The 25,609-nt window shown below is 61.8% G+C and overlaps 2 protein-coding genes across 2 annotated transcripts; both read left to right on the plus strand.

Moving 5' to 3' along the window:
- The first annotated feature begins 3,032 nt into the window (after positions 1–3,032).
- LOC138066618 (T-cell activation Rho GTPase-activating protein-like) lies at positions 3,033–8,028 on the plus strand. Its single transcript, XM_068936508.1, has 10 exons — positions 3,033–3,155; positions 4,351–4,527; positions 4,913–4,954; positions 5,399–5,483; positions 5,587–5,634; positions 5,907–5,973; positions 6,086–6,258; positions 6,614–6,775; positions 7,276–7,385; positions 7,824–8,028. The coding sequence occupies exons 1-10, from the start codon at positions 3,145–3,147 to the stop codon at positions 8,026–8,028; spliced, it is 1,080 nt and encodes a 359-aa protein (XP_068792609.1). The 5' UTR covers positions 3,033–3,144.
- Positions 8,029–14,224: 6,196 nt separating this feature from the next.
- On the plus strand, positions 14,225–19,288 carry LOC138066619 (T-cell activation Rho GTPase-activating protein-like). Its single transcript, XM_068936509.1, has 10 exons — positions 14,225–14,415; positions 15,611–15,787; positions 16,173–16,214; positions 16,659–16,743; positions 16,847–16,894; positions 17,167–17,233; positions 17,346–17,518; positions 17,874–18,035; positions 18,536–18,645; positions 19,084–19,288. The coding sequence occupies exons 1-10, from the start codon at positions 14,405–14,407 to the stop codon at positions 19,286–19,288; spliced, it is 1,080 nt and encodes a 359-aa protein (XP_068792610.1). The 5' UTR covers positions 14,225–14,404.
- Positions 19,289–25,609: the final 6,321 nt, after the last annotated feature.

Below are 25,609 nucleotides of genomic sequence, written 5' to 3' on the forward strand. Positions count from 1 at the left end.
GCAGGCGAAAAGAAGGGGAGAGAAAAAGGGGGAGAGAAAACGGGGGAAGCAAAAAGGGGGGAAAAAGAGGGAGCAGAAAGGTGAGGGAAAATGGGGGGAAAAAGTCGAAGGGGGAAAAAGGGAGATAAAGGGGGAGAAGAACGGGGGGAAAAGCGGGATAGGGAAAGGGGGAGGGAAAAGAAGGGAGGAGAATGGGGGAGGAAAAAGGGGGGAAGGGGGAGGAAAGGAAAGAGGGAAGAAAAGGCGGGGAGGAAGAAGGGAGAGAATGGAAGGGGTGAAAAATGGGAGGAAAAAGAGGGAAGGGAAGAAGGCGGAGAGAACAAAGGGGGAGGAGAAGCTGCAGGGAGAAGGAAAGGGGGAGAAAAAAGGGAGGGAGAGAGAAAAGGGGAGAAAAGAGGAGCAAAATGGGGAGAAAGGAATGGGGAGAAAAGCAGAGGAGAAAACCGGGGTGCAAAGAAACAGGGAGATCAGAAAGGGAGCGATAAGATGGGGTAGATTAGACGGGAGCAGATGAGGAAGCAGAGAGAAAAGTGTGGGGAAGAAAAGGAAGGGGAAGAAAAGGAGGGGAAGAAGAGACTAGGTTTAAAAAAAGGAAAGACAAAAACGGGAAGGAACTCAAGAAAAGAAGAAAAAGTAAAGGGAAAAAAACCCCTTGGCAGCACCCTTGCCACACGGTAAGAGCGGCAACCCCGGCGGCACGTGCAGTGTGCTTTGGCCTGTCGGAACTTGTCTTTGGGGAGCGCTTAACTCCCCGCTGGGGGCCCAGGGGAGCCGTGGAGCAGGAGCCGGGGGGCTTCTGACTGACGCCCGTGCACCTTCACTGCAACAAAGCACTTTTGCGCAGGACTCTCTTGAGTCTGCTCCTTGCCTCTCTTTCAAGCGCTCGGCCGCTGCACATAGCCCACGGACTTGTGCCCGCGTCTCTAGGTCCGGCAGGGCTCTTTGAATGCCCTGGCATACGGACGCAGCAGGAGGGCAAGTGACTGAGCAGCGGTAGCCCTGCTAGTGCCGTTGTTGGGGACGGCAGGCGAGATTTTGGGGGGAAGTGCCTCTCTGTCCGGGAGTCAAGGGACACCGCCAGAGGGCAGCAGTTTGCAGTCAGGGGCAGAGAGAAGCCGCAGGGAGCCGATGCTGCTCCAGCAGGGGCTTCCGAGCAAGGCAGCACGCAGGCATGGCAGGCGGGATGTTTCCCGGGTGCAGCTCTTCCCAGGACACGGGGGAAAGGGGCAGGAGGTGACGTGGCCTGACCGGAGCCGCGACTGGCAGAAGCAGCATCCCGGCAGCAGGCTGCAGCTAGAGAAGAGGCCCCCTCCGTCGGCCCCTGTGAGCAGGGGCACTCTCCTCCCAAGCAAGCTGAAGGAGAAGGTCCCGCTGCCAGTTGCAAGAGGCATTGGCCGCTCTTGGCAATCTGCAGCTCTGCCGTCACCTGGCTTCCAGCTCTTTTGCCAGAAAGCACAAGCGTTTTGTCCTTGTGGCCCGCATGGCCGCCAAGAGACAGCCTCAGCTCGCAGCCTGTCCTCCTGGGAGAGATGCTGCAGGCCCTTCAGCATCTTCGTAGCCCATCGCTGGACTCACTCCAGGAGCTCCACATCTCCCTTGGCCGGGGCAGCCCAGCACCAGCCACAGCACTCCAGCTGTGCAGGACCGCCTCCCTCCACCTGCTGCCAAGGCTCCTCCTAACCACAGCCCAGCAGGCCGCTGGCCGCCTTGGCCACAAGGGTGCAGTGCAGGCTCACGGGCAACTTGTGCACCAGGACGCCCAGGGCTTTCCCCCAAGAGCTGCTTTCCAGCACGTTGGCCTCTAGCCTGTACTGGTGCATGGACTTCTTTCTGCCTAGGTGCAGCACTTGGCCTTTCCCCTTGCTGAGCTTCAGGAGGTTCCTCTTAGCCCGCCTCTCCAGTCCATCAGAGGCCCTCTCAACGGCAGCACAGCCCTCTGGTGCGTCAGCCACTCCCCCCTGTTTTCCATCCCCCCTGGTTTAGCAGCCAGCTTGCTGAGGGTGCTTTCTGCCCCGTCACCCAGGCCACTGAGGAAGAAGAGGAACGGGACCAGAGCCCGCACTGACCCTTGGCCTGCACCTTGTGTTACTGGCCTCCACCTAGGCTTTGCGCCACTCATCACAACCCTCGCAGCTCTGCCGTCCAGCCACTTCTCAGTCCCCCTCACTGCCTGCTCATCTCGCCCCTACTTCCTCAGCTTGCCTCGGAGGGCATGTGAGGGCAGGCAGCGTGGAAAGCCTTACTGACCTCAAGGCAGACAACATCCACTGCTCTCCCCTCCTCTGTCCAGCCAGCCCTTCCCTCGTGGAAGGCTCCCAGGTTGGGCACGCGTGGAGTGTGGAGGAGGTGATCCTTGCCTATCAATCAGCTTTCCTGCAGCCCTCTTCCCTCTCGCGCCCTATCCCATGCGACGCTTCCTCCTGCACCCTCGCGCACCAGCGAGGTGCAACCTCTTGGTGTGCCACACCCGTCTCAGCCGCTTGGTTGAGGAGAGCCCCGTGCAGCAAAAGCACTTTGGAGGCGCCTCCCCTCTGGAGCCAAGCATCAGTGACGGCTGAGAGAAAGACCACCCCTGCAGGCATGCCCACAGGCCTTTGGACTGGCGCTCCGGTGCAGACTGCACGCACGGCGACTTCCGTTTCAGACTCTGGAGCACCTCTGCTATGAAGAAAGGCAGAGAGAGCTGGGCCTGTTTAGCCTGGAGAGGAGAAGACCGAGAGGCGATCTCATCATGCGTACAAGTATGTGAAGGGAGGGTGTCGAGAGGATGGGGCCGGGCTCTTCTCGGTGGTGCCCAGCAACAGGACAAGAGGCAACGGGCACAAACTGAACCACAGGCAGTTCCGCCTGAACATGAGGAAAATGTCCTCCTCCTTTCCTGTGAGGGTGACTGAGCCCTGGAACAGGTTGCCCAGAGAGGTGGCGGAGTCTCCTGCCCCGGAGAGAGTCAAAACCCGCCTGGACACGATCCTGGGCAATGTGCTCTAGAGGACGCTGCTTGAGCAGGGCGGTTGCACTAGATGATCTCCAGAGGTCCCTTCCAGCCTTGGCCATTCTGTGATGCTGTGATCCGTATGCAAGCATTTCCATGAGCCTGCCTAATGTCCTGTGGAGTGCTGTTGAGACTCTCGGCAGACTGGTGCGATGCACATGAGGTGAGGGGGGATTCAGGTGCCTGAAAGCCCGGGCCTACAGGCTTCTGGGTACGCCAGGGCACCTGCCGCAAGGGATTTCCCAAGGCATCTCAAACAGATGCCGGTCCTGGTGTCTGGGCAACTGAATCCTGCCCTCAAGTCTTCTCTGGCTGTGCTTGGAGCCAACATTCCCACTTGTCATGGTGATGCCACATTTTGGCACCTGGCCTGGAGGTCTCCAGTCTCGGGCGGACCACCCCACCGACAGAGGGCCGAGGAAGTGTGAAAGTTGGGATTTGGGGCACTGCCTGGGCCCTGCTTCTCTAGCGGGCACAGGCCCCCTTGCTTGGCCCCTCCAAAGCGGGAGTCCTCCTGTCCCAGCAACAACAGGGCATGCTGCAGCCGGGTGGGCAAGCCGCCTGTGCATGGGGGCTTTTCACGGACACAGAGCCGGCTGCTGAAGCCGGGAGCTGCTCCAGCACCGAGCCCGTCTCCTCCGCCAGGGAGACCTGCAGCCCCCGGCCCACGCCCCGGCCCTGCCCCACGGCCCGGCCGGCGCATCACAATGTGCCGTCGTGCATCACAATGTGTCGTGGTGGCACCCGGGTGGCCACGGCCACCGGCGCCCGCCCGGCCCCAGTGCGGTGCTGTGCCGGTGCGGGGCAGCAGGGAGACGCAGGCTCCCAGCCCAGCGGCACTACTCGGCACGCGGACACCGCTCCGTGCTTTGCGCAGGCCTGACCGGCGCCTGGCGCTGCCCGGCGCGGGGCACGGACGCACCGCAGCTGCTGACCCGGCCACGGCGCCATGGGACAGGTGAACTGCTGCGGTGCCCGGGGCGCTGCCGGCCCCGCTGCCGGCACGCAGGCACGGCCCGAGGCCCCTGGCCGCGCGGCTCCTGGCGCCGGCCCCGGGCTCGAGGCCAGGGGAGCCTCCCGGCCCCCGGCGCCGCTCGGCGCCTTCGTGTCGCGCAGGAGCCCCCAGCTCCTCCTCAGCGACCGTGTCCAGGTGACCCGGCACCGGCGCACCAGGGACAGGCACCTCCTCCTCTTCCCCGACACCCTGGCCATCGCCACCTTCAAGTAAGGAGAGCAGCCCCAGCCGTCCTTCCCCCGCCCCCACCCTCTGCCCCCGGGCACTGCCTCTGCCCTGCTGGCCACTGCTGCCGCTGCCCCACCACACAACCTCCACGCCGCTCCCTGCTCTCCCTCCGCAGGTGCGGCTCCACCTTCCTGCTCAAGCACCGCGTGCCTCTCGGCCAGCTCTGGCTGCTGTGCGGGAAGGACGAGGCGGCGGGCGGGCGCGAAGAGGAGGAAGAGGACGGGCATGGCCTGAAATGCACCAATGCCCTCGTCCTCGTCTGGCCCAACGACGGCTGCGTGGTCACTTTCCGGTGAGTCTTGGTGGCACGTGCAGGGCTGTGGGGGGTGCAGGGCACCGTGCTCGCCTGCAGTCCTCTCTGGCCTTGCTGGGGCTCAGCTCCGGCTGGGGCGAGAGACAGTAGGGGTCCTGCGGGGGTTTCTGACGCAGTCACAGGCACCTCCAGGCGTGCACAAGCCTCGTCCCGCCCCCACCTCCCCCCTGCACCTCTGCTCCCCCCAGGGACACTGCGGGGGGACACCGACCGGGGGCTTGGGTGCATGGCGCTGTGCAGCAGTGCCAAGCGGGCGAGAGCTGTCCGGGCACCTGGGCCTCTCCTAAGGAGGAGCAGGAGGAGGAGGAGGAGGAGCAGGAGGAGGAGGAGCGGGCTCTGAGGCTGTTTCTCCTTTTGGCTGCAGGTCGCGGGAGGCCAAGGAGCTGTGGCTGAGCACGATGCTCAGGTGAGCCCTGGCGGGCAATTCAGCCCGCCTGCGGCGGCGGCAAGGCTGCGGGCGGTGCAGAGGTGCCGGGGCAGCTGCCCCCAGCAAAGCAGCCGGGGAGGTGGGGGAAAGGGACCCCCCTGCGCGGGGCAGCTGCCGGGCAGAGCGGCAGCAGCAGGGCCTTCGCCTTGTGCCCGCAAAGCAAGAGCAGCGGCCTGCAGCTGGCCCGGCGGCTCCTTGCCGGCGGGCAGGGGCACCGCGAGCTGCCGCTGCCCGTTTGCCCACGCAAGAGGCGCGGAGGCCGCAGGGCCGGGGCCGCGGCCGCTGCCGAGCGGTGCTGCCAGCCAGCGCCGCGGGAAGGGCTCCTGCGCCAGGGTGGCGCGGGCGCGCGGGGCCGGGGCCCGGGCAGCCAGCAGAGGGGCTGGCTGTGACGGAGCTCGGCCTTTGCCCCTGCCCTGTGCCCAGGCCGAGCCCAGGAGCCCCGGAGACCCGCGTCACCCGACTCGCCTCCCTTCGGCTCCTCGTCACGGCCGTCGGCTTCCAGGGCGCCGTAAGTGTCCCGGGGGGCTGCGCTGCGCCCCGAGCGCCACGGGGCTGCGGGCAAGAGCCCGCGCCACCGCCTGCTCACGCTGCCTCTTTGCTCTCTTGCCTAGTCGGGGTCGCTGACCGCCCGGACCGTCGAGGCCTTGGTTTCGGCGGAGGTGAGCAGGGGCTCCCTGTCCCGCGGCCCCGGCTGCGGGCTGCCGGGAGGCATGCGAGTTTCGGGAGGGAAGGCGGCCGGCCCCAAGCACCCACGTCGGGCAGAGAGGCCAGGCCGTTCCCGCACGCAAGCATCTCCTCCGCCGGCGTCCCACGACCTCGGGTTTTCCCTGCAGCCGCTCGCGCTTTTCTGCGGGGCTGAAGCACCTGGCTGGCGGCCCTGGCTGCTGCCGGGCGCCTCCGTAACCTGAACGCCTGCCTTTCTTTCTTGCAGGCTGGCACCAAGCAGAGCCCCGTCTTGGCCCCATCGGCTGCTGAAGAGGGACTTGGCCACTCCACTGGTGAGTTGCAAAGGGAAGCTGAGGAGCTGCCTCCTCACCCAGCGCTCGACAGCAGCTGAAAAGCTGCAGCTCCTGCGCTCCCTCTCCACTTCTGCTTTCCTCTTGCTTGCAGCAGATGGGACTAAGACAAGGAAGAGGTTCCTGCCATGGCCGTTTGCTCGGAGACGAGCCTCGGCCAACGGGGACGGCCCCGGGCAGCCGGACTCTGGCCTCGGGACGCCTCTCTTTGGCCAGCCTCTGGCTACCCTTTGTGGAGAGCAGGGGACCCTGCCCCAGCCAGTCCAGGTAAGGCAGCCTGGCCACGCAGCGATCCGCCTGCCGGCTTGTCTCGCCAGGCGGCACCCCCAGCTCCTGGGCTGCAGAAGGCCTGCAAAGGAAGGAAGCTTGCAGCAGCAGGAACAGCCAGGGGTTTCTGTAGTCCCCCGACTACAGAAGCGTGCTCGAGAGGGTGGCTTGGGGCACAGCCCGGCTACGCCCAGCGCCATGTACCTGCAGCGAGAACTAGATCCGAACCAAGGCAAAGCAGCGTGCGCCGCCCAGGCACAAACTTGCTTCTCTCCCTGAGCAAGTGCTTCCCTGCTAAACGGCCTTTCTGCACCCGATGAGCTCTTCTGCCAGCCCCGTCTGCTTTCTCCTGCAGGAGCTGCTGGCCATATTGTATAGGGAAGGGCCTGCCACGGAGGGCATATTCCGGAAAGGTGCCAGTGAGAAGGCCCGCAGGGACCTGAGGGAGGAGCTGAACAAAGGAGGGGCCGTTGACTTGGCAAGCCAACCCGTGCACCTCTTGGCAGGAATCTTGAAGGTGAATTTCTGCCGACTGGCAGCGCGGAGAGTACGTTGCCCACCTGCAGGGGCCCACTCGAGCGCCTAGCTGGGCCCAGGGGGCACTCCAAGCTGAAACCCCGGGGAAGCCAAACGACGGGCTTTCAGGCGGAGGAAAGCTTGGCCTCTGTGTTTGCCACCTGCTTGCCCGTTCTCCTGCTTGTGCCTGCCCTGGGAAAAGTCACCTCCTCCTCCTCGTCCTCCTCCTGCTCCCCAGCAGCCCCCTGAGGGAGGAAGGCTGAGGTTTCTGGGTGCACTAGAGGCTCATAGGCACTAGGGCCTCTTCTTGCACTCCCACGAGCGTGCCCAAGCGGGGCGGTCCTCGCGCAGCCCACTGCTCGCTCTGTCAGCGGCCAGGAGCTCCTTTGAGAGCGGGTAGCTCCAAGCAGCCTGCCTCCTGGGGAGCCCAAGTGCCTGTGGACGCTCCGTCTGGCCTCAGGCGTGGTGTCCAAGCCTCATCTCCGTATCTCGGCCTTGCAGGACTTCCTGCGAAATATCCCCTGCACGCTCCTCTCGGCGGCCCTCTACGACAGCTGGATGCTGGCTCTGGAGAAGCCAAGCAGGGAGGAGAAGATTGAAGGCCTGAGGGAGTAAGTGTGTAGCCAGTCCCACCGTTCTGGAGCGGGTGGCAGAGGCTGGGGCCTTCTCTGGAAACGGGCAGTCTGTGGAAGAGCCCGACACTTCTACCCGCTTGCTCGTGCCGATACCACACAACACAGCCACAGGCTTTCACGGGCCTTTGCAAAGCCTCCCACGACGTCTCCCGACCACCTCGCCTTTATTCCCACTGTCCATCTACTGATGAAGCGCCCACCTCCCAGTCCAGATGTTCTCATTCAAGGTCTCGTACTTAAGCACGTGCTGTCGGGCCTTTCTCGACAGCACACATGGAAAGGCGAGAGAGAGCACCGGCGTTCCTCTCGTGGGAGGAAGCGCCACTTGTGGCAGTTGCCTTGAGCCTTGCTCCCAGAAGCGGCAGCAGCCGCTGCCCCCTGAATTCACGGGGCCTTTTCTTTGTGTTTGCTCAGGGTGGCTGACCAACTGCCCAGGGCAAATGTGCTGCTGCTCAAGCCCTTGCTCGCGGTGCTCCACCGCATCAGCCAGAACGCAGGCACCAGCAGGATGGGCGCCAGCAACCTGGCCATCTGCGTGGGGCCCAGCATGCTGAGCCCGGGCACGGACAGCACGCTCCCGCTGGAAGTGCAGAGAGAGATCTACAACAGGGTATGTTGAACTCACCAGCCAGCCCCTCAGCTGGGCTCTGCGCAACGCGACAGGCACATGTCTTAATGGAGCCGCAGCCCCAGAGCTACAGCTTTTGGCACAGAAACGGCACTGAGGAGCAGGAAAGACTGCTGAGCGGGTTCTCAGCCCCTTGCCCTGACATCCCTGCTTTTCACTGTGCAGGTGACGGTGCTGGTGGAGTTTCTCATCGAGAACTGCACAGCTATCTTTGGGGACGACGTGGTCTTGCCTTGCAGCCCCTCGGCTGCGGAGGCACCCGAGCACACGGGCAGCTCCGCAGGTAGGACGAGGCACGGAGGATTGGCACCACCCAGGGCTGCTGGTCCCAGTGCTTTAGCTGGAGAGCGGAAGATGTCTGTGGCAGTGCAGAGCGGTGCAGAGGGTGCAAGACCTTCTGGCAGTGCTCTGCTCCTGCAGCACTTCCCGCCAGTTCAGAAGGACAATCCTCACTCCACAAAAGGCGTCCCGGTTGTTAAACCTCTGCTCTTCACAGCACTGCTCACTATGCGCTGGACCTGCGCTCTCCCCGTGCAGGACATGGCCCCCAGGGGTGCTTGTGTCTCCTGACCTGCTCCTCACTTCTAGAGGTGCTCAGGTTGCAGCTTGCCATGCGCCTGGGCTGCGTGCTCCCACCGGGAAAGTCTCCTTGCCCCGCTTCAGAAGCCAGGAAAACTAGCGAACAGGCTCTTTCTCCCCACAGCGCACCCAGGGGCCGCTCAGCAGGACGCTGCTGCCCACCACAGCCCCGAGGCGGAAGCTGCCTGCGGCCCCCCAACCGCTGAGCTGCAGCAGCCCCGAGGGAGAAGCCCCAGAGATGGCACGTGTGCCTCTGCCCCTCCACTGCCTCCTCTGGAAAAGCAGCTCAGCACGATGCCCAGGAGGCGCTCGGAGCCAGCCCTGTCCTCCCCCGACCGCTCGGGAGGCAGAAGGCCCCAGGAACACGCCAGCGCTGCGGACAATGTTGCGGTTGAGCAGCAAGAGCCGAGCTTGGCGAAGGAGGCCCTGGAGCAACCGCCTGCCCCCTTGCCTGCCCCGGTCTCAGCTGCCTCTGCACCCGCAGTGCCCGGCAGGTGCTCCCCGGAGAGCTGCTGTCCTGCTCCCCAGGGCCTCTGCATAACGCTGCTGGGACCTGCTGCCATTCCCGCTTCCTGCTGGCGGGCCACAAGGACCACGAGAAAGAGCAGGAGAAGGAGAAGGAGAAGGAGAAGGAGAAGGAGAAGGAGAAGGAGAGGGAGAAGGAGAAGGAGAAGGAGAAGGAGAGAGTCAAGAAGAAGGTCAAGAAGAAGGAGAAGGAGAAGGAGAAGAAGGAGAGAGAAAGAGAAAGAGAAAGAGAAAGAAAGAGAAGGAGAAAGAGAAGAAATGGAGAGAAAAGAGCTGTAGGGAAAATAAAGGGGGAAGAAAAAGGTGTAAGAAAAGAGGTGAAGAGAAAATAAAGAGAAAGAAGTGGGAGAAAGCCTGGTGGAGAAAAGAGTGAGGAGAAAAAAAGGTGGAGAAAAAGGGGTGTAAGCCAAAAGAGGGAGAAAATGGGGAGAGAAGGAAAGAGGGAAGGAAAAGGAGGGAGAGAAGAAGGGAAAGAGAAAAAAGGGGAGAAGAAGAGGGGTACAGGGTGAAAGAAGGGAGCATAAAGGGGGAGGAAAGAAGGGGAAGGAAGGGGAAGCAAAAAGAGGGAGAGGAAAGGGGGGAGGTAGGAAAGTGGGAGAAAGGAAGGGGGAGAGCAAAAAGGGGGAGAAGAAAGGGGGAAGAAAAAGGGTTTGGAAAAGGGGAGATAAGAAAAGAGGGGAGAGAAAAGGGGAAGGGAGAAGAAGGGAGAAAAAAGCAGGAGAGACATGGGAGAAGAAAGGAGGAGTAAAAGGGGAGGGGAAAAGCAGGGAGAAAAGAAAGCAGGCAAAAAGAAGGGGAGAGAAAAAGGGGGAGAGAAAACGGGGGAAGCAAAAAGGGGGGAAAAAGAGGGAGCAGAAAGGTGAGGGAAAATGGGGGGAAAAAGTCGAAGGGGGAAAAAGGGAGATAAAGGGGGAGAAGAACGGGGGGAAAAGCGGGATAGGGAAAGGGGGAGGGAAAAGAAGGGAGGAGAATGGGGGAGGAAAAAGGGGGGAAGGGGGAGGAAAGGAAAGAGGGAAGAAAAGGCGGGGAGGAAGAAGGGAGAGAATGGAAGGGGTGAAAAATGGGAGGAAAAAGAGGGAAGGGAAGAAGGCGGAGAGAACAAAGGGGGAGGAGAAGCTGCAGGGAGAAGGAAAGGGGGAGAAAAAAGGGAGGGAGAGAGAAAAGGGGAGAAAAGAGGAGCAAAATGGGGAGAAGGGAATGGGGAGAAAAGCAGAGGAGAAAACCGGGGTGCAAAGAAACAGGGAGATCAGAAAGGGAGCGATAAGATGGGGTAGATTAGACGGGAGCAGATGAGGAAGCAGAGAGAAAAGTGTGGGGAAGAAAAGGAAGGGGAAGAAAAGGAGGGGAAGAAGAGACTAGGTTTAAAAAAAGGAAAGACAAAAACGGGAAGGAACTCAAGGAAAGAAGAAAAAGGAAAGGGAAAAAAACCCCTTGGCAGCACCCTTGCCACACGGTAAGAGCGGCAACCCCGGCGGCACGTGCAGTGTGCTTTGGCCTGTCGGAACTTGTCTTTGGGGAGCGCTTACCTCCCCGCTGGGGGCCCAGGGGAGCCGTGGAGCAGGAGCCGGGGGGCTTCTGACTGACGCCCGTGCACCTTCACTGCAACAAAGCACTTTTGCGCAGGACTCTCTTGAGTCTGCTCCTTGCCTCTCTTTCAAGCGCTCGGCCGCTGCACATAGCCCACGGACTTGTGCCCGCGTCTCTAGGTCCGGCAGGGCTCTTTGAATGCCCTGGCATACGGACGCAGCAGGAGGGCAAGTGACTGAGCAGCGGTAGCCCTGCTAGTGCCGTTGTTGGGGACGGCAGGTGAGATTTTGGGGGGAAGTGCCTCTCTGTCCGGGAGTCAAGGGACACCGCCAGAGGGCAGCAGTTTGCAGTCAGGGGCAGAGAGAAGCCGCAGGGAGCCGATGCTGCTCCAGCAGGGGCTTCCGAGCAAGGCAGCACGCAGGCATGGCAGGCGGGATGTTTCCCGGGTGCAGCTCTTCCCAGGACACGGGGGAAAGGGGCAGGAGGTGACGTGGCCTGACCGGAGCCGCGACTGGCAGAAGCAGCATCCCGGCAGCAGGCTGCAGCTAGAGAAGAGGCCCCCTCCGTCGGCCCCTGTGAGCAGGGGCACTCTCCTCCCAAGCAAGCTGAAGGAGAAGGTCCCGCTGCCAGTTGCAAGAGGCATTGGCCGCTCTTGGCAATCTGCAGCTCTGCCGTCACCTGGCTTCCAGCTCTCTTTTGCCAGAAAGCACAAGCGTTTTGTCCTTGTGGCCCGCATGGCCGCCAAGAGACAGCCTCAGCTCGCAGCCTGTCCTCCTGGGAGAGAGGCTCCAGGCCCTTCCTCATGTGAATGGCCCTTCGCTGCACTTGCTCCAGTTGCTCCACATCTCTCATCAGCTCATCCTGGAGGTCGTCACTAAGCATGTGGAGGACAAGAAGGTGATCAGGAGTAGTCATCACAGATTCCCCAAAGGGAAATCATGCTTGACCAATGTGATTGCCTTCTCTGATGGAATGACTGGCTGGGTAGATGAGGGCAGGGCAGCGGATATTGTCTACCTGGAGGTCAGAAAGGCTTTTGGCCCTGTCTCCCATCACATCCTCCTAGGTAAACTCAGGAAGTGCGGGTTGGATGAGCAGACAGTGAGGAGGACTGAGAACTGGCTGGAGGGCAGAGCTCAGAGGGTTATCGTCAGTGGCGCAGAGTCTAGTTGGAGGTCTGTAGCTAGCGGTGCCCCCCAGGGGTCAGTCCTGGCTCCAGTCTTGTTCAATGTATTCATCAATGACCTGGAGGAAGGCACAGAGTGCACCCTCAGCAAGTTTGCTGATGATACTAAACTGGGGGGAGTGGCTAACACACCAGAAGACTGTGCTGCCATTCAGAGGGACCTGGACGGGCTGGAGAGCTGGGTGGAGAGGAACCTCATGAAGTTCAACAAAGGCAAGTGCAAGGTCCTGCACCTGGGGAGAAATAATCCCATGCACCAGTACAGGCTGGGGGTTGACCTGCTGGAAAGTAGCTCTGCAGAGAAGGACCTGGGAGTGCTGGTGGACAACAAGTTAAACATGAGCCAGCAGTGTGCCCTAGTGGCCAAGAAGGCCAGTGGTATGCTGGGGTGCATTAGGCAGAGTGTTGCCAGCAGGTCGAGGGAGGTGATCCTGCCCCTCTCCTCAGCCCTGGGCAGGCTGCATCTGGAGTACTGTGTTCACTTTTGGGCTCCCCAGTACAAGAGAGACATGGCACTACTGGAGAGGGTCCAGCGGAGGGCTATGAAGACCAGGAGGGGACTGGAGCATGTCTCCTCTGAAGAAAGGTGGAGAGAGCTGGGCCTGTTCAGCCTGCAGAAGAGAAGACTGAGAGGTGCCCTGATCAATGTGTACAAGTATGTGAAGGGAGAGTGTTGAGAGGATGGGGCCAGGCTCTTCTCCGGGGTGCCCAGCAACAGGACAAGAGGCACAAGGCATAAACTGAACCACAGGAAGTTCCATTTGAACCTGAGGAAAAACTTTCCTGTGAGGGTGACAGAGCATTAGAACAGGTTGCCCAGAGTGGTAGTGGACTCTCCTTCACTGGAGATATTCAAAACCTGCCTGGACACAATCCTGAGAAATAAGCTCTAGAGGACGCTGCTTGAGCAGGGAGGCTGGACTAGATGATCTCCAGAGGTCTCTTCCAACCTCCACCATTCCGTCATTCTGTGATTCTTGCCCGGGGCAGCCCAGCACCAGCCACAGCACTCCAGCTCTGCCCTCAGCAGGGCTGAGAGGAGGGGGAGAATCGCCTCCCTCCACCTGCTGCCAAGGCTCCTCCTAACCACAGCCCAGCAGGCCGCTGGCCGCCTTGGCCTCAAGGGTGCAGTGCAGGCTCACGGGCAACTTGTGCACCAGGACGCCCAGGGCTTTCCCCCAAGAGCTGCTTTCCAGCACGTTGGCCTCTAGCCTGTACTGGTGCATGGACTTCTTTCTGCCTAGGTGCAGCACTTGGCCTTTCCCCTTGCTGAGCTTCAGGAGGTTCCTCTTAGCCCGCCTCTCCAGTCCATCAGAGGCCCTCTCAACGGCAGCACAGCCCTCTGGTGCGTCAGCCACTCCCCCCTGTTTTCCATCCCCCCTGGTTTAGCAGCCAGCTTGCTGAGGGTGCTTTCTGCCCCGTCACCCAGGCCACTGAGGAAGAAGAGGAACGGGACCAGAGCCCGCATTGACCCTTGGCCTGCACCTTGTGTTACTGGCCTCCACCTAGGCTTTGCGCCACTCATCACAACCCTCGCAGCTCTGCCGTCCAGCCACTTCTCAGTCCCCCTCACTGCCTGCTCATCTCGCCCCTACTTCCTCAGCTTGCCTCGGAGGGCATGTGAGGGCAGGCAGCGTGGAAAGCCTTACTGACCTCAAGGCAGACAACATCCACTGCTCTCCCCTCCTCTGTCCAGCCAGCCCTTCCCTCGTGGAAGGCTCCCAGGTTGGGCACGCGTGGAGTGTGGAGGAGGTGATCCTTGCCTATCAATCAGCTTTCCTGCAGCCCTCTTCCCTCTCGCGCCCTATCCCATGCGACGCTTCCTCCTGCACCCTCGCGCACCAGCGAGGTGCAACCTCTTGGTGTGCCACACCCGTCTCAGCCGCTTGGTTGAGGAGAGCCCCGTGCAGCAAAAGCACTTTGGAGGCGCCTCCCCTCTGGAGCCAAGCATCAGTGACGGCTGAGAGAAAGACCACCCCTGCAGGCATGCCCACAGGCCTTTGGACTGGCGCTCCGGTGCAGACTGCACACACGGCGACTTCCGTTTCAGACTCTGGAGCACCTCTGCTATGAAGAAAGGCAGAGAGAGCTGGGCCTGTTTAGCCTGGAGAGGAGAAGACCGAGAGGCGATCTCATCATGCGTACAAGTATGTGAAGGGAGGGTGTCGAGAGGATGGGGCCGGGCTCTTCTCGGTGGTGCCCAGCAACAGGACAAGAGGCAACGGGCACAAACTGAACCACAGGCAGTTCCGCCTGAACATGAGGAAAATGTCCTCCTCCTTTCCTGTGAGGGTGACTGAGCCCTGGAACAGGTTGCCCAGAGAGGTGGCGGAGTCTCCTGCCCCGGAGAGAGTCAAAACCCGCCTGGACGCGATCCTGGGCAATGTGCTCTAGAGGACCCTGCTTGAGCAGGGCGGTTGCACTAGATGATCTCCAGAGGTCCCTTCCAGCCTTGGCCATTCTGTGATGCTGTGATCCGTATGCAAGCATTTCCATGAGCCTGCCTAATGTCCTGTGGAGTGCTGTTGAGACTCTCGGCAGACTGGTGCGATGCACATGAGGTGAGGGGGGATTCAGGTGCCTGAAAGCCCGGGCCTACAGGCTTCTGGGTACGCCAGGGCACCTGCCGCAAGGGATTTCCCAAGGCATCTCAAACAGATGCCGGTCCTGGTGTCTGGGCAACTGAATCCTGCCCTCAAGTCTTCTCTGGCTGTGCTTGGAGCCAACATTCCCACTTGTCATGGTGATGCCACATTTTGGCACCTGGCCTGGAGGTCTCCAGTCTCGGGCGGACCACCCCACCGACAGAGGGCCGAGGAAGCGTGAAAGATGGGATTTGGGGCACCGCCTGGGCCCTGCTTCTCTAGCGGGCACAGGCGCCCTTGCTTGGCCCCTCCAAAGCGGGAGTCCTCCTGTCCCAGCAACAACAGGGCATGCTGCAGCCGGGTGGGCAAGCCGCCTGTGCATGGGGGCTTTTCACGGACACAGAGCCGGCTGCTGAAGCCGGGAGCTGCTCCAGCACCGAGCCCGTCTCCTCCGCCAGGGAGACCTGCAGCCCCCGGCCCACGCCCCGGCCCTGCCCCACGGCCCGGCCGGCGCATCACAATGTGCCGTCGTGCATCACAATGTGTCGTGGTGGCACCCGGGTGGCCACGGCCACCGGCGCCCGCCCGGCCCCAGTGCGGTGCTGTGCCGGTGCGGGGCAGCAGGGAGACGCAGGCTCCCAGCCCAGCGGCACTACTCGGCACGCGGACACCGCTCCGTGCTTTGCGCAGGCCTGACCGGCGCCTGGCGCTGCCCGGCGCGGGGCACGGACGCACCGCAGCTGCTGACCCGGCCACGGCGCCATGGGACAGGTGAACTGCTGCGGTGCCCGGGGCGCTGCCGGCCCCGCTGCCGGCACGCAGGCACGGCCCGAGGCCCCTGGCCGCGCGGCTCCTGGCGCCGGCCCCGGGCTCGAGGCCAGGGGAGCCTCCCGGCCCCCGGCGCCGCTCGGCGCCTTCGTGTCGCGCAGGAGCCCCCAGCTCCTCCTCAGCGACCGTGTCCAGGTGACCCGGCACCGGCGCACCAGGGACAGGCACCTCCTCCTCTTCCCCGACACCCTGGCCATCGCCACCTTCAAGTAAGGAGAGCAGCCCCAGCCGTCCTTCCCCCGCCCCCACCCTCTGCCCCCGGGCACTGCCTCTGCCCTGCTGGCCACTGCTGCCGCTGCCCCACCACACAACCTCCACGCCGCTCCCTGCTCTCCCTCCGCAGGTGCGGCTCCACCTTCCTGCTCAAGCACCGCGTGCCTCTCGGCCAGCTCTGGCTGCTGTGCGGGAAGGACGAGGCGGCGGGCGGGCGCGAAGAGGAGGAAGAGGACGGGCATGGCCTGAAATGCACCAATGCCCTCGTCCTCGTCTGGCCCAACGACGGCTGCGTGGTCACTTTCCGGTGAGTCTTGGTGGCACGTGCAGGGCTGTGGGGGGTGCAGGGCACCGTGCTCGCCTGCAGTCCTCTCTGGCCTTGCTGGGGCTCAGCTCCGGCTGGGGCGAGAGACAGTAGGGGTCCTGCGGGGGTTTCTGACGCAGTCACAGGCACCTCCAGGCGTGCACAAGCCTCGTCCCGCCCCCACCTCCCCCCTGCACCTCTGCTCCCCCCAGGGACACTGCGGGGGGACACCGACCGGGGGCTTGGGTGCATGGCGCTGTGCAGCAGTGCCAAGCGGGCGAGAGCTGTCCGGGCACCTGGGCCTCTCCCGAGGAGGAGCAGGAGGAGGAGGAGGAGGAGCAGGAGGAGGAGGAGCGGGCTCTGAGGCTGTTTCTCCTTTTGGCTGCAGGTCGCGGGAGGCCAAGGAGCTGTGGCTGAGCACGATGCTCAGGTGAGCCCTGGCGGGCAATTCAGCCCGCCTGCGGCGGCGGCAAGGCTGCGGGCGGTGCAGAGGTGCCGGGGCAGCTGCCCCCAGCAAAGCAGCCGGGGAGGTGGGGGAAAGGGACCCCCCTGCGCGGGGCAGCTGCCGGGCAGAGCGGCAGCAGCAGGGCCTTCGCCTTGTGCCCGCAAAGCAAGAGCAGCGGCCTGCAGCTGGCCCGGCGGCTCCTTGCCGGCGGGCAGGGGCACCGCGAGCTGCCGCTGCCCGTTTGCCCACGCAAGAGGCGCGGAGGCCGCAGGGCCGGGGCCGCGGCCGCTGCCGAGCGGTGCTGCCAGCCAGCGCCGCGGGAAGGGCTCCTGCGCCAGGGTGGCGCGGGCGCGCGGGGCCGGGGCCCGGGCAGCCAGCAGAGGGGCTGGCTGTGACGGAGCTCGGCCTTTGCCCCTGCCCTGTGCCCAGGCCGAGCCCAGGAGCCCCGGAGACCCGCGTCACCCGACTCGCCTCCCTTCGGCTCCTCGTCACGGCCGTCGGCTTCCAGGGCGCCGTAAGTGTCCCGGGGGGCTGCGCTGCGCCCCGAGCGCCACGGGGCTGCGGGCAAGAGCCCGCGCCACCGCCTGCTCACGCTGCCTCTTTGCTCTCTTGCCTAGTCGGGGTCGCTGACCGCCCGGACCGTCGAGGCCTTGGTTTCGGCGGAGGTGAGCAGGGGCTCCCTGTCCCGCGGCCCCGGCTGCGGGCTGCCGGGAGGCATGCGAGTTTCGGGAGGGAAGGCGGCCGGCCCCAAGCACCCACGTCGGGCAGAGAGGCCAGGCCGTTCCCGCACGCAAGCATCTCCTCCGCCGGCGTCCCACGACCTCGGGTTTTCCCTGCAGCCGCTCGCGCTTTTCTGCGGGGCTGAAGCACCTGGCTGGCGGCCCTGGCTGCTGCCGGGCGCCTCCGTAACCTGAACGCCTGCCTTTCTTTCTTGCAGGCTGGCACCAAGCAGAGCCCCGTCTTGGCCCCATCGGCTGCTGAAGAGGGACTTGGCCACTCCACTGGTGAGTTGCAAAGGGAAGCTGAGGAGCTGCCTCCTCACCCAGCGCTCGACAGCAGCTGAAAAGCTGCAGCTCCTGCGCTCCCTCTCCACTTCTGCTTTCCTCTTGCTTGCAGCAGATGGGACTAAGACAAGGAAGAGGTTCCTGCCATGGCCGTTTGCTCGGAGACGAGCCTCGGCCAACGGGGACGGCCCCGGGCAGCCGGACTCTGGCCTCGGGACGCCTCTCTTTGGCCAGCCTCTGGCTACCCTTTGTGGAGAGCAGGGGACCCTGCCCCAGCCAGTCCAGGTAAGGCAGCCTGGCCACGCAGCGATCCGCCTGCCGGCTTGTCCCGCCAGGCGGCACCCCCAGCTCCTGGGCTGCAGAAGGCCTGCAAAGGAAGGAAGCTTGCAGCAGCAGGAACAGCCAGGGGTTTCTGTAGTCCCCCGACTACAGAAGCGTGCTCGAGAGGGTGGCTTGGGGCACAGCCCGGCTACGCCCAGCGCCATGTACCTGCAGCGAGAACTAGATCCGAACCAAGGCAAAGCAGCGTGCGCCGCCCAGGCACAAACTTGCTTCTCTCCCTGAGCAAGTGCTTCCCTGCTAAACGGCCTTTCTGCACCCGATGAGCTCTTCTGCCAGCCCCGTCTGCTTTCTCCTGCAGGAGCTGCTGGCCATATTGTATAGGGAAGGGCCTGCCACGGAGGGCATATTCCGGAAAGGTGCCAGTGAGAAGGCCCGCAGGGACCTGAGGGAGGAGCTGAACAAAGGAGGGGCCGTTGACTTGGCAAGCCAACCCGTGCACCTCTTGGCAGGAATCTTGAAGGTGAATTTCTGCCGACTGGCAGCGCGGAGAGTACGTTGCCCACCTGCAGGGGCCCACTCGAGCGCCTAGCTGGGCCCAGGGGGCACTCCAAGCTGAAACCCCGGGGAAGCCAAACGACGGGCTTTCAGGCGGAGGAAAGCTTGGCCTCTGTGTTTGCCACCTGCTTGCCCGTTCTCCTGCTTGTGCCTGCCCTGGGAAAAGTCACCTCCTCCTCCTCGTCCTCCTCCTGCTCCCCAGCAGCCCCCTGAGGGAGGAAGGCTGAGGTTTCTGGGTGCACTAGAGGCTCATAGGCACTAGGGCCTCTTCTTGCACTCCCACGAGCGTGCCCAAGCGGGGCGGTCCTCGCGCAGCCCACTGCTCGCTCTGTCAGCGGCCAGGAGCTCCTTTGAGAGCGGGTAGCTCCAAGCAGCCTGCCTCCTGGGGAGCCCAAGTGCCTGTGGACGCTCCGTCTGGCCTCAGGCGTGGTGTCCAAGCCTCATCTCCGTATCTCGGCCTTGCAGGACTTCCTGCGAAATATCCCCTGCACGCTCCTCTCGGCGGCCCTCTACGACAGCTGGATGCTGGCTCTGGAGAAGCCAAGCAGGGAGGAGAAGATTGAAGGCCTGAGGGAGTAAGTGTGTAGCCAGTCCCACCGTTCTGGAGCGGGTGGCAGAGGCTGGGGCCTTCTCTGGAAACGGGCAGTCTGTGGAAGAGCCCGACACTTCTACCCGCTTGCTCGTGCCGATACCACACAACACAGCCACAGGCTTTCACGGGCCTTTGCAAAGCCTCCCACGACGTCTCCCGACCACCTCGCCTTTATTCCCACTGTCCATCTACTGATGAAGCGCCCACCTCCCAGTCCAGATGTTCTCATTCAAGGTCTCGTACTTAAGCACGTGCTGTCGGGCCTTTCTCGACAGCACACATGGAAAGGCGAGAGAGAGCACCGGCGTTCCTCTCGTGGGAGGAAGCGCCACTTGTGGCAGTTGCCTTGAGCCTTGCTCCCAGAAGCGGCAGCAGCCGCTGCCCCCTGAATTCACGGGGCCTTTTCTTTGTGTTTGCTCAGGGTGGCTGACCAACTGCCCAGGGCAAATGTGCTGCTGCTCAAGCCCTTGCTCGCGGTGCTCCACCGCATCAGCCAGAACGCAGGCACCAGCAGGATGGGCGCCAGCAACCTGGCCATCTGCGTGGGGCCCAGCATGCTGAGCCCGGGCACGGACAGCACGCTCCCGCTGGAAGTGCAGAGAGAGATCTACAACAGGGTATGTTGAACTCACCAGCCAGCCCCTCAGCTGGGCTCTGCGCAACGCGACAGGCACATGTCTTAATGGAGCCGCAGCCCCAGAGCTACAGCTTTTGGCACAGAAACGGCACTGAGGAGCAGGAAAGACTGCTGAGCGGGTTCTCAGCCCCTTGCCCTGACATCCCTGCTTTTCACTGTGCAGGTGACGGTGCTGGTGGAGTTTCTCATCGAGAACTGCACAGCTATCTTTGGGGACGACGTGGTCTTGCCTTGCAGCCCCTCGGCTGCGGAGGCACCCGAGCACACGGGCAGCTCCGCAGGTAGGACGAGGCACGGAGGATTGGCACCACCCAGGGCTGCTGGTCCCAGTGCTTTAGCTGGAGAGCGGAAGATGTCTGTGGCAGTGCAGAGCGGTGCAGAGGGTGCAAGACCTTCTGGCAGTGCTCTGCTCCTGCAGCACTTCCCGCCAGTTCAGAAGGACAATCCTCACTCCACAAAAGGCGTCCCGGTTGTTAAACCTCTGCTCTTCACAGCACTGCTCACTATGCGCTGGACCTGCGCTCTCCCCGTGCAGGACATGGCCCCCAGGGGTGCTTGTGTCTCCTGACCTGCTCCTCACTTCTAGAGGTGCTCAGGTTGCAGCTTGCCATGCGCCTGGGCTGCGTGCTCCCACCGGGAAAGTCTCCTTGCCCCGCTTCAGAAGCCAGGAAAACTAGCGAACAGGCTCTTTCTCCCCACAGCGCACCCAGGGGCCGCTCAGCAGGACGCTGCTGCCCACCACAGCCCCGAGGCGGAAGCTGCCTGCGGCCCCCCAACCGCTGAGCTGCAGCAGCCCCGAGGGAGAAGCCCCAGAGATGGCACGTGTGCCTCTGCCCCTCCACTGCCTCCTCTGGAAAAGCAGCTCAGCACGATGCCCAGGAGGCGCTCGGAGCCAGCCCTGTCCTCCCCCGACCGCTCGGGAGGCAGAAGGCCCCAGGAACACGCCAGTGCTGCGGACAATGTTGCGGTTGAGCAGCAAGAGCCGAGCTTGGCGAAGGAGGCCCTGGAGCAACCGCCTGCCCCCTTGCCTGCCCCGGTCTCAGCTGCCTCTGCACCCGCAGTGCCCGGCAGGTGCTCCCCGGAGAGCTGCTGTCCTGCTCCCCAGGGCCTCTGCATAACGCTGCTGGGACCTGCTGCCATTCCCGCTTCCTGCTGGCGGGCCACAAGGACCACGAGAAAGAGCAGGAGAAGGAGAAGGAGAAGGAGAAGGAGAAGGAGAAGGAGAAGGAGAGGGAGAAGGAGAAGGAGAAGGAGAAGGAGAGAGTCAAGAAGAAGGTCAAGAAGAAGGAGAAGGAGAAGGAGAAGAAGGAGAGAGAAAGAGAAAGAGAAAGAGAAAGAAAGAGAAGGAGAAAGAGAAGAAATGGAGAGAAAAGAGCTGTAGGGAAAATAAAGGGGGAAGAAAAAGGTGTAAGAAAAGAGGTGAAGAGGAAATAAAGAGAAAGAAGCGGGAGAAAGCCTGGTGGAGAAAAGAGTGAGGAGAAAAAAAGGTGGAGAAAAAGGGGTGTAAGCCAAAAGAGGGAGAAAATGGGGAGAGAAGGAAAGAGGGAAGGAAAAGGAGGGAGAGAAGAAGGGAAAGAGAAAAAAGGGGAGAAGAAGAGGGGTACAGGGTGAAAGAAGGGAGCATAAAGGGGGAGGAAAGAAGGGGAAGGAAGGGGAAGCAAAAAGAGGGAGAGGAAAGGGGGGAGGTAGGAAAGTGGGAGAAAGGAAGGGGGAGAGCAAAAAGGGGGAGAAGAAAGGGGGAAGAAAAAGGGTTTGGAAAAGGGGAGATAAGAAAAGAGGGGAGAGAAAAGGGGAAGGGAGAAGAAGGGAGAAAAAAGCGGGAGAGACATGGGAGAAGAAAGGAGGAGTAAAAGGGGAGGGGAAAAGCAGGGAGAAAAGAAAGCAGGCAAAAAGAAGGGGAGAGAAAAAGGGGGAGAGAAAACGGGGGAAGCAAAAAGGGGGGAAAAAGAGGGAGCAGAAAGGTGAGGGAAAATGGGGGGAAAAAGTCGAAGGGGGAAAAAGGGAGATAAAGGGGGAGAAGAACGGGGGGAAAAGCGGGATAGGGAAAGGGGGAGGGAAAAGAAGGGAGGAGAATGGGGGAGGAAAAAGGGGGGAAGGGGGAGGAAAGGAAAGAGGGAAGAAAAGGCGGGGAGGAAGAAGGGAGAGAATGGAAGGGGTGAAAAATGGGAGGAAAAAGAGGGAAGGGAAGAAGGCGGAGAGAACAAAGGGGGAGGAGAAGCTGCAGGGAGAAGGAAAGGGGGAGAAAAAAGGGAGGGAGAGAGAAAAGGGGAGAAAAGAGGAGCAAAATGGGGAGAAGGGAATGGGGAGAAAAGCAGAGGAGAAAACCGGGGTGCAAAGAAACAGGGAGATCAGAAAGGGAGCGATAAGATGGGGTAGATTAGACGGGAGCAGATGAGGAAGCAGAGAGAAAAGTGTGGGGAAGAAAAGGAAGGGGAAGAAAAGGAGGGGAAGAAGAGACTAGGTTTAAAAAAAGGAAAGACAAAAACGGGAAGGAACTCAAGGAAAGAAGAAAAAGGAAAGGGAAAAAAACCCCTTGGCAGCACCCTTGCCACACGGTAAGAGCGGCAACCCCGGCGGCACGTGCAGTGTGCTTTGGCCTGTCGGAACTTGTCTTTGGGGAGCGCTTACCTCCCCGCTGGGGGCCCAGGGGAGCCGTGGAGCAGGAGCCGGGGGGCTTCTGACTGACGCCCGTGCACCTTCACTGCAACAAAGCACTTTTGCGCAGGACTCTCTTGAGTCTGCTCCTTGCCTCTCTTTCAAGCGCTCGGCCGCTGCACATAGCCCACGGACTTGTGCCCGCGTCTCTAGGTCCGGCAGGGCTCTTTGAATGCCCTGGCATACGGACGCAGCAGGAGGGCAAGTGACTGAGCAGCGGTAGCCCTGCTAGTGCCGTTGTCGGAGACGGCAGGCGAGATTTTGGGGGGAAGTGCCTCTCTGTCCGGGAGTCAAGGGACACCGCCAGAGGGCAGCAGTTTGCAGTCAGGGGCAGAGAGAAGCCGCAGGGAGCCGATGCTGCTCCAGCAGGGGCTTCCGAGCAAGGCAGCACGCAGGCATGGCAGGCGGGATGTTTCCCGGGTGCAGCTCTTCCCAGGACACGGGGGAAAGGGGCAGGAGGTGACGTGGCCTGACCGGAGCCGCGACTGGCAGAAGCAGCATCCCGGCAGCAGGCTGCAGCTAGAGAAGAGGCCCCCTCCGTCGGCCCCTGTGAGCAGGGGCACTCTCCTCCCAAGCAAGCTGAAGGAGAAGGTCCCGCTGCCAGTTGCAAGAGGCATTGGCCGCTCTTGGCAATCTGCAGCTCTGCCGTCACCTGGCTTCCAGCTCTCTTTTGCCAGAAAGCACAAGCGTTTTGTCCTTGTGGCCCGCATGGCCGCCAAGAGATGGCCTCAGCTCGCAGCCTGTCCTCCTGGGAGAGATGCTCCAGGCCCTTCCTCATGTGAATGGCCCTTCGCTGCACTTGCTCCAGTTGCTCCACATCTCTCATCAGCTCATCCTGGAGGTCGTCACTAAGCATGTGGAGGACAAGAAGGTGATCAGGAGTAGTCATCACAGATTCCCCAAAGGGAAATCATGCTTGACCAATGTGATTGCCTTCTCTGATGGAATGACTGGCTGGGTAGATGAGGGCAGGGCAGCGGATATTGTCTACCTGGAGGTCAGAAAGGCTTTTGGCCCTGTCTCCCATCACATCCTCCTAGGTAAACTCAGGAAGTGCGGGTTGGATGAGCAGACAGTGAGGAGGACTGAGAACTGGCTGGAGGGCAGAGCTCAGAGGGTTATCGTCAGTGGCGCAGAGTCTAGTTGGAGGTCTGTAGCTAGCGGTGCCCCCCAGGGGTCAGTCCTGGCTCCAGTCTTGTTCAATGTATTCATCAATGACCTGGAGGAAGGCACAGAGTGCACCCTCAGCAAGTTTGCTGATGATACTAAACTGGGGGGAGTGGCTAACACACCAGAAGACTGTGCTGCCATTCAGAGGGACCTGGACGGGCTGGAGAGCTGGGTGGAGAGGAACCTCATGAAGTTCAACAAAGGCAAGTGCAAGGTCCTGCACCTGGGGAGAAATAATCCCATGCACCAGTACAGGCTGGGGGTTGACCTGCTGGAAAGTAGCTCTGCAGAGAAGGACCTGGGAGTGCTGGTGGACAACAAGTTAAACATGAGCCAGCAGTGTGCCCTAGTGGCCAAGAAGGCCAGTGGTATGCTGGGGTGCATTAGGCAGAGTGTTGCCAGCAGGTCGAGGGAGGTGATCCTGCCCCTCTCCTCAGCCCTGGGCAGGCTGCATCTGGAGTACTGTGTTCACTTTTGGGCTCCCCAGTACAAGAGAGACATGGCACTACTGGAGAGGGTCCAGCGGAGGGCTATGAAGACCAGGAGGGGACTGGAGCATGTCTCCTCTGAAGAAAGGTGGAGAGAGCTGGGCCTGTTCAGCCTGCAGAAGAGAAGACTGAGAGGTGCCCTGATCAATGTGTACAAGTATGTGAAGGGAGAGTGTTGAGAGGATGGGGCCAGGCTCTTCTCCGGGGTGCCCAGCAACAGGACAAGAGGCACAAGGCATAAACTGAACCACAGGAAGTTCCATTTGAACCTGAGGAAAAACTTTCCTGTGAGGGTGACAGAGCATTAGAACAGGTTGCCCAGAGTGGTAGTGGACTCTCCTTCACTGGAGATATTCAAAACCTGCCTGGACACAATCCTGAGAAATAAGCTCTAGAGGACGCTGCTTGAGCAGGGAGGCTGGACTAGATGATCTCCAGAGGTCTCTTCCAACCTCCACCATTCCGTCATTCTGTGATTCTTGCCCGGGGCAGCCCAGCACCAGCCACAGCACTCCAGCTCTGCCCTCAGCAGGGCTGAGAGGAGGGGGAGAATCGCCTCCCTCCACCTGCTGCCAAGGCTCCTCCTAACCACAGCCCAGCAGGCCGCTGGCCGCCTTGGCCTCAAGGGTGCAGTGCAGGCTCACGGGCAACTTGTGCACCAGGACGCCCAGGGCTTTCCCCCAAGAGCTGCTTTCCAGCACGTTGGCCTCTAGCCTGTACTGGTGCATGGACTTCTTTCTGCCTAGGTGCAGCACTTGGCCTTTCCCCTTGCTGAGCTTCAGGAGGTTCCTCTTAGCCCGCCTCTCCAGTCCATCAGAGGCCCTCTCAACGGCAGCACAGCCCTCTGGTGCGTCAGCCACTCCCCCCTGTTTTCCATCCCCCCTGGTTTAGCAGCCAGCTTGCTGAGGGTGCTTTCTGCCCCGTCACCCAGGCCACTGAGGAAGAAGAGGAACGGGACCAGAGCCCGCATTGACCCTTGGCCTGCACCTTGTGTTACTGGCCTCCACCTAGGCTTTGCGCCACTCATCACAACCCTCGCAGCTCTGCCGTCCAGCCACTTCTCAGTCCCCCTCACTGCCTGCTCATCTCGCCCCTACTTCCTCAGCTTGCCTCGGAGGGCATGTGAGGGCAGGCAGCGTGGAAAGCCTTACTGACCTCAAGGCAGACAACATCCACTGCTCTCCCCTCCTCTGTCCAGCCAGCCCTTCCCTCGTGGAAGGCTCCCAGGTTGGGCACGCGTGGAGTGTGGAGGAGGTGATCCTTGCCTATCAATCAGCTTTCCTGCAGCCCTCTTCCCTCTCGCGCCCTATCCCATGCGACGCTTCCTCCTGCACCCTCGCGCACCAGCGAGGTGCAACCTCTTGGTGTGCCACACCCGTCTCAGCCGCTTGGTTGAGGAGAGCCCCGTGCAGCAAAAGCACTTTGGAGGCGCCTCCCCTCTGGAGCCAAGCATCAGTGACGGCTGAGAGAAAGACCACCCCTGCAGGCATGCCCACAGGCCTTTGGACTGGCGCTCCGGTGCAGACTGCACGCACGGCGACTTCCGTTTCAGACTCTGGAGCACCTCTGCTATGAAGAAAGGCAGAGAGAGCTGGGCCTGTTTAGCCTGGAGAGGAGAAGACCGAGAGGCGATCTCATCATGCGTACAAGTATGTGAAGGGAGGGTGTCGAGAGGATGGGGCCGGGCTCTTCTCGGTGGTGCCCAGCAACAGGACAAGAGGCAACGGGCACAAACTGAACCACAGGCAGTTCCGCCTGAACATGAGGAAAATGTCCTCCTCCTTTCCTGTGAGGGTGACTGAGCCCTGGAACAGGTTGCCCAGAGAGGTGGCGGAGTCTCCTGCCCCGGAGAGAGTCAAAACCCGCCTGGACGCGATCCTGGGCAATGTGCTCTAGAGGACCCTGCTTGAGCAGGGCGGTTGCACTAGATGATCTCCAGAGGTCCCTTCCAGCCTTGGCCATTCTGTGATGCTGTGATCCGTATGCAAGCATTTCCA

This window comes from Struthio camelus, chromosome 3, assembly GCF_040807025.1.
Source record: "Struthio camelus isolate bStrCam1 chromosome 3, bStrCam1.hap1, whole genome shotgun sequence".
Lineage (NCBI taxonomy): Eukaryota > Metazoa > Chordata > Aves > Struthioniformes > Struthionidae > Struthio > Struthio camelus.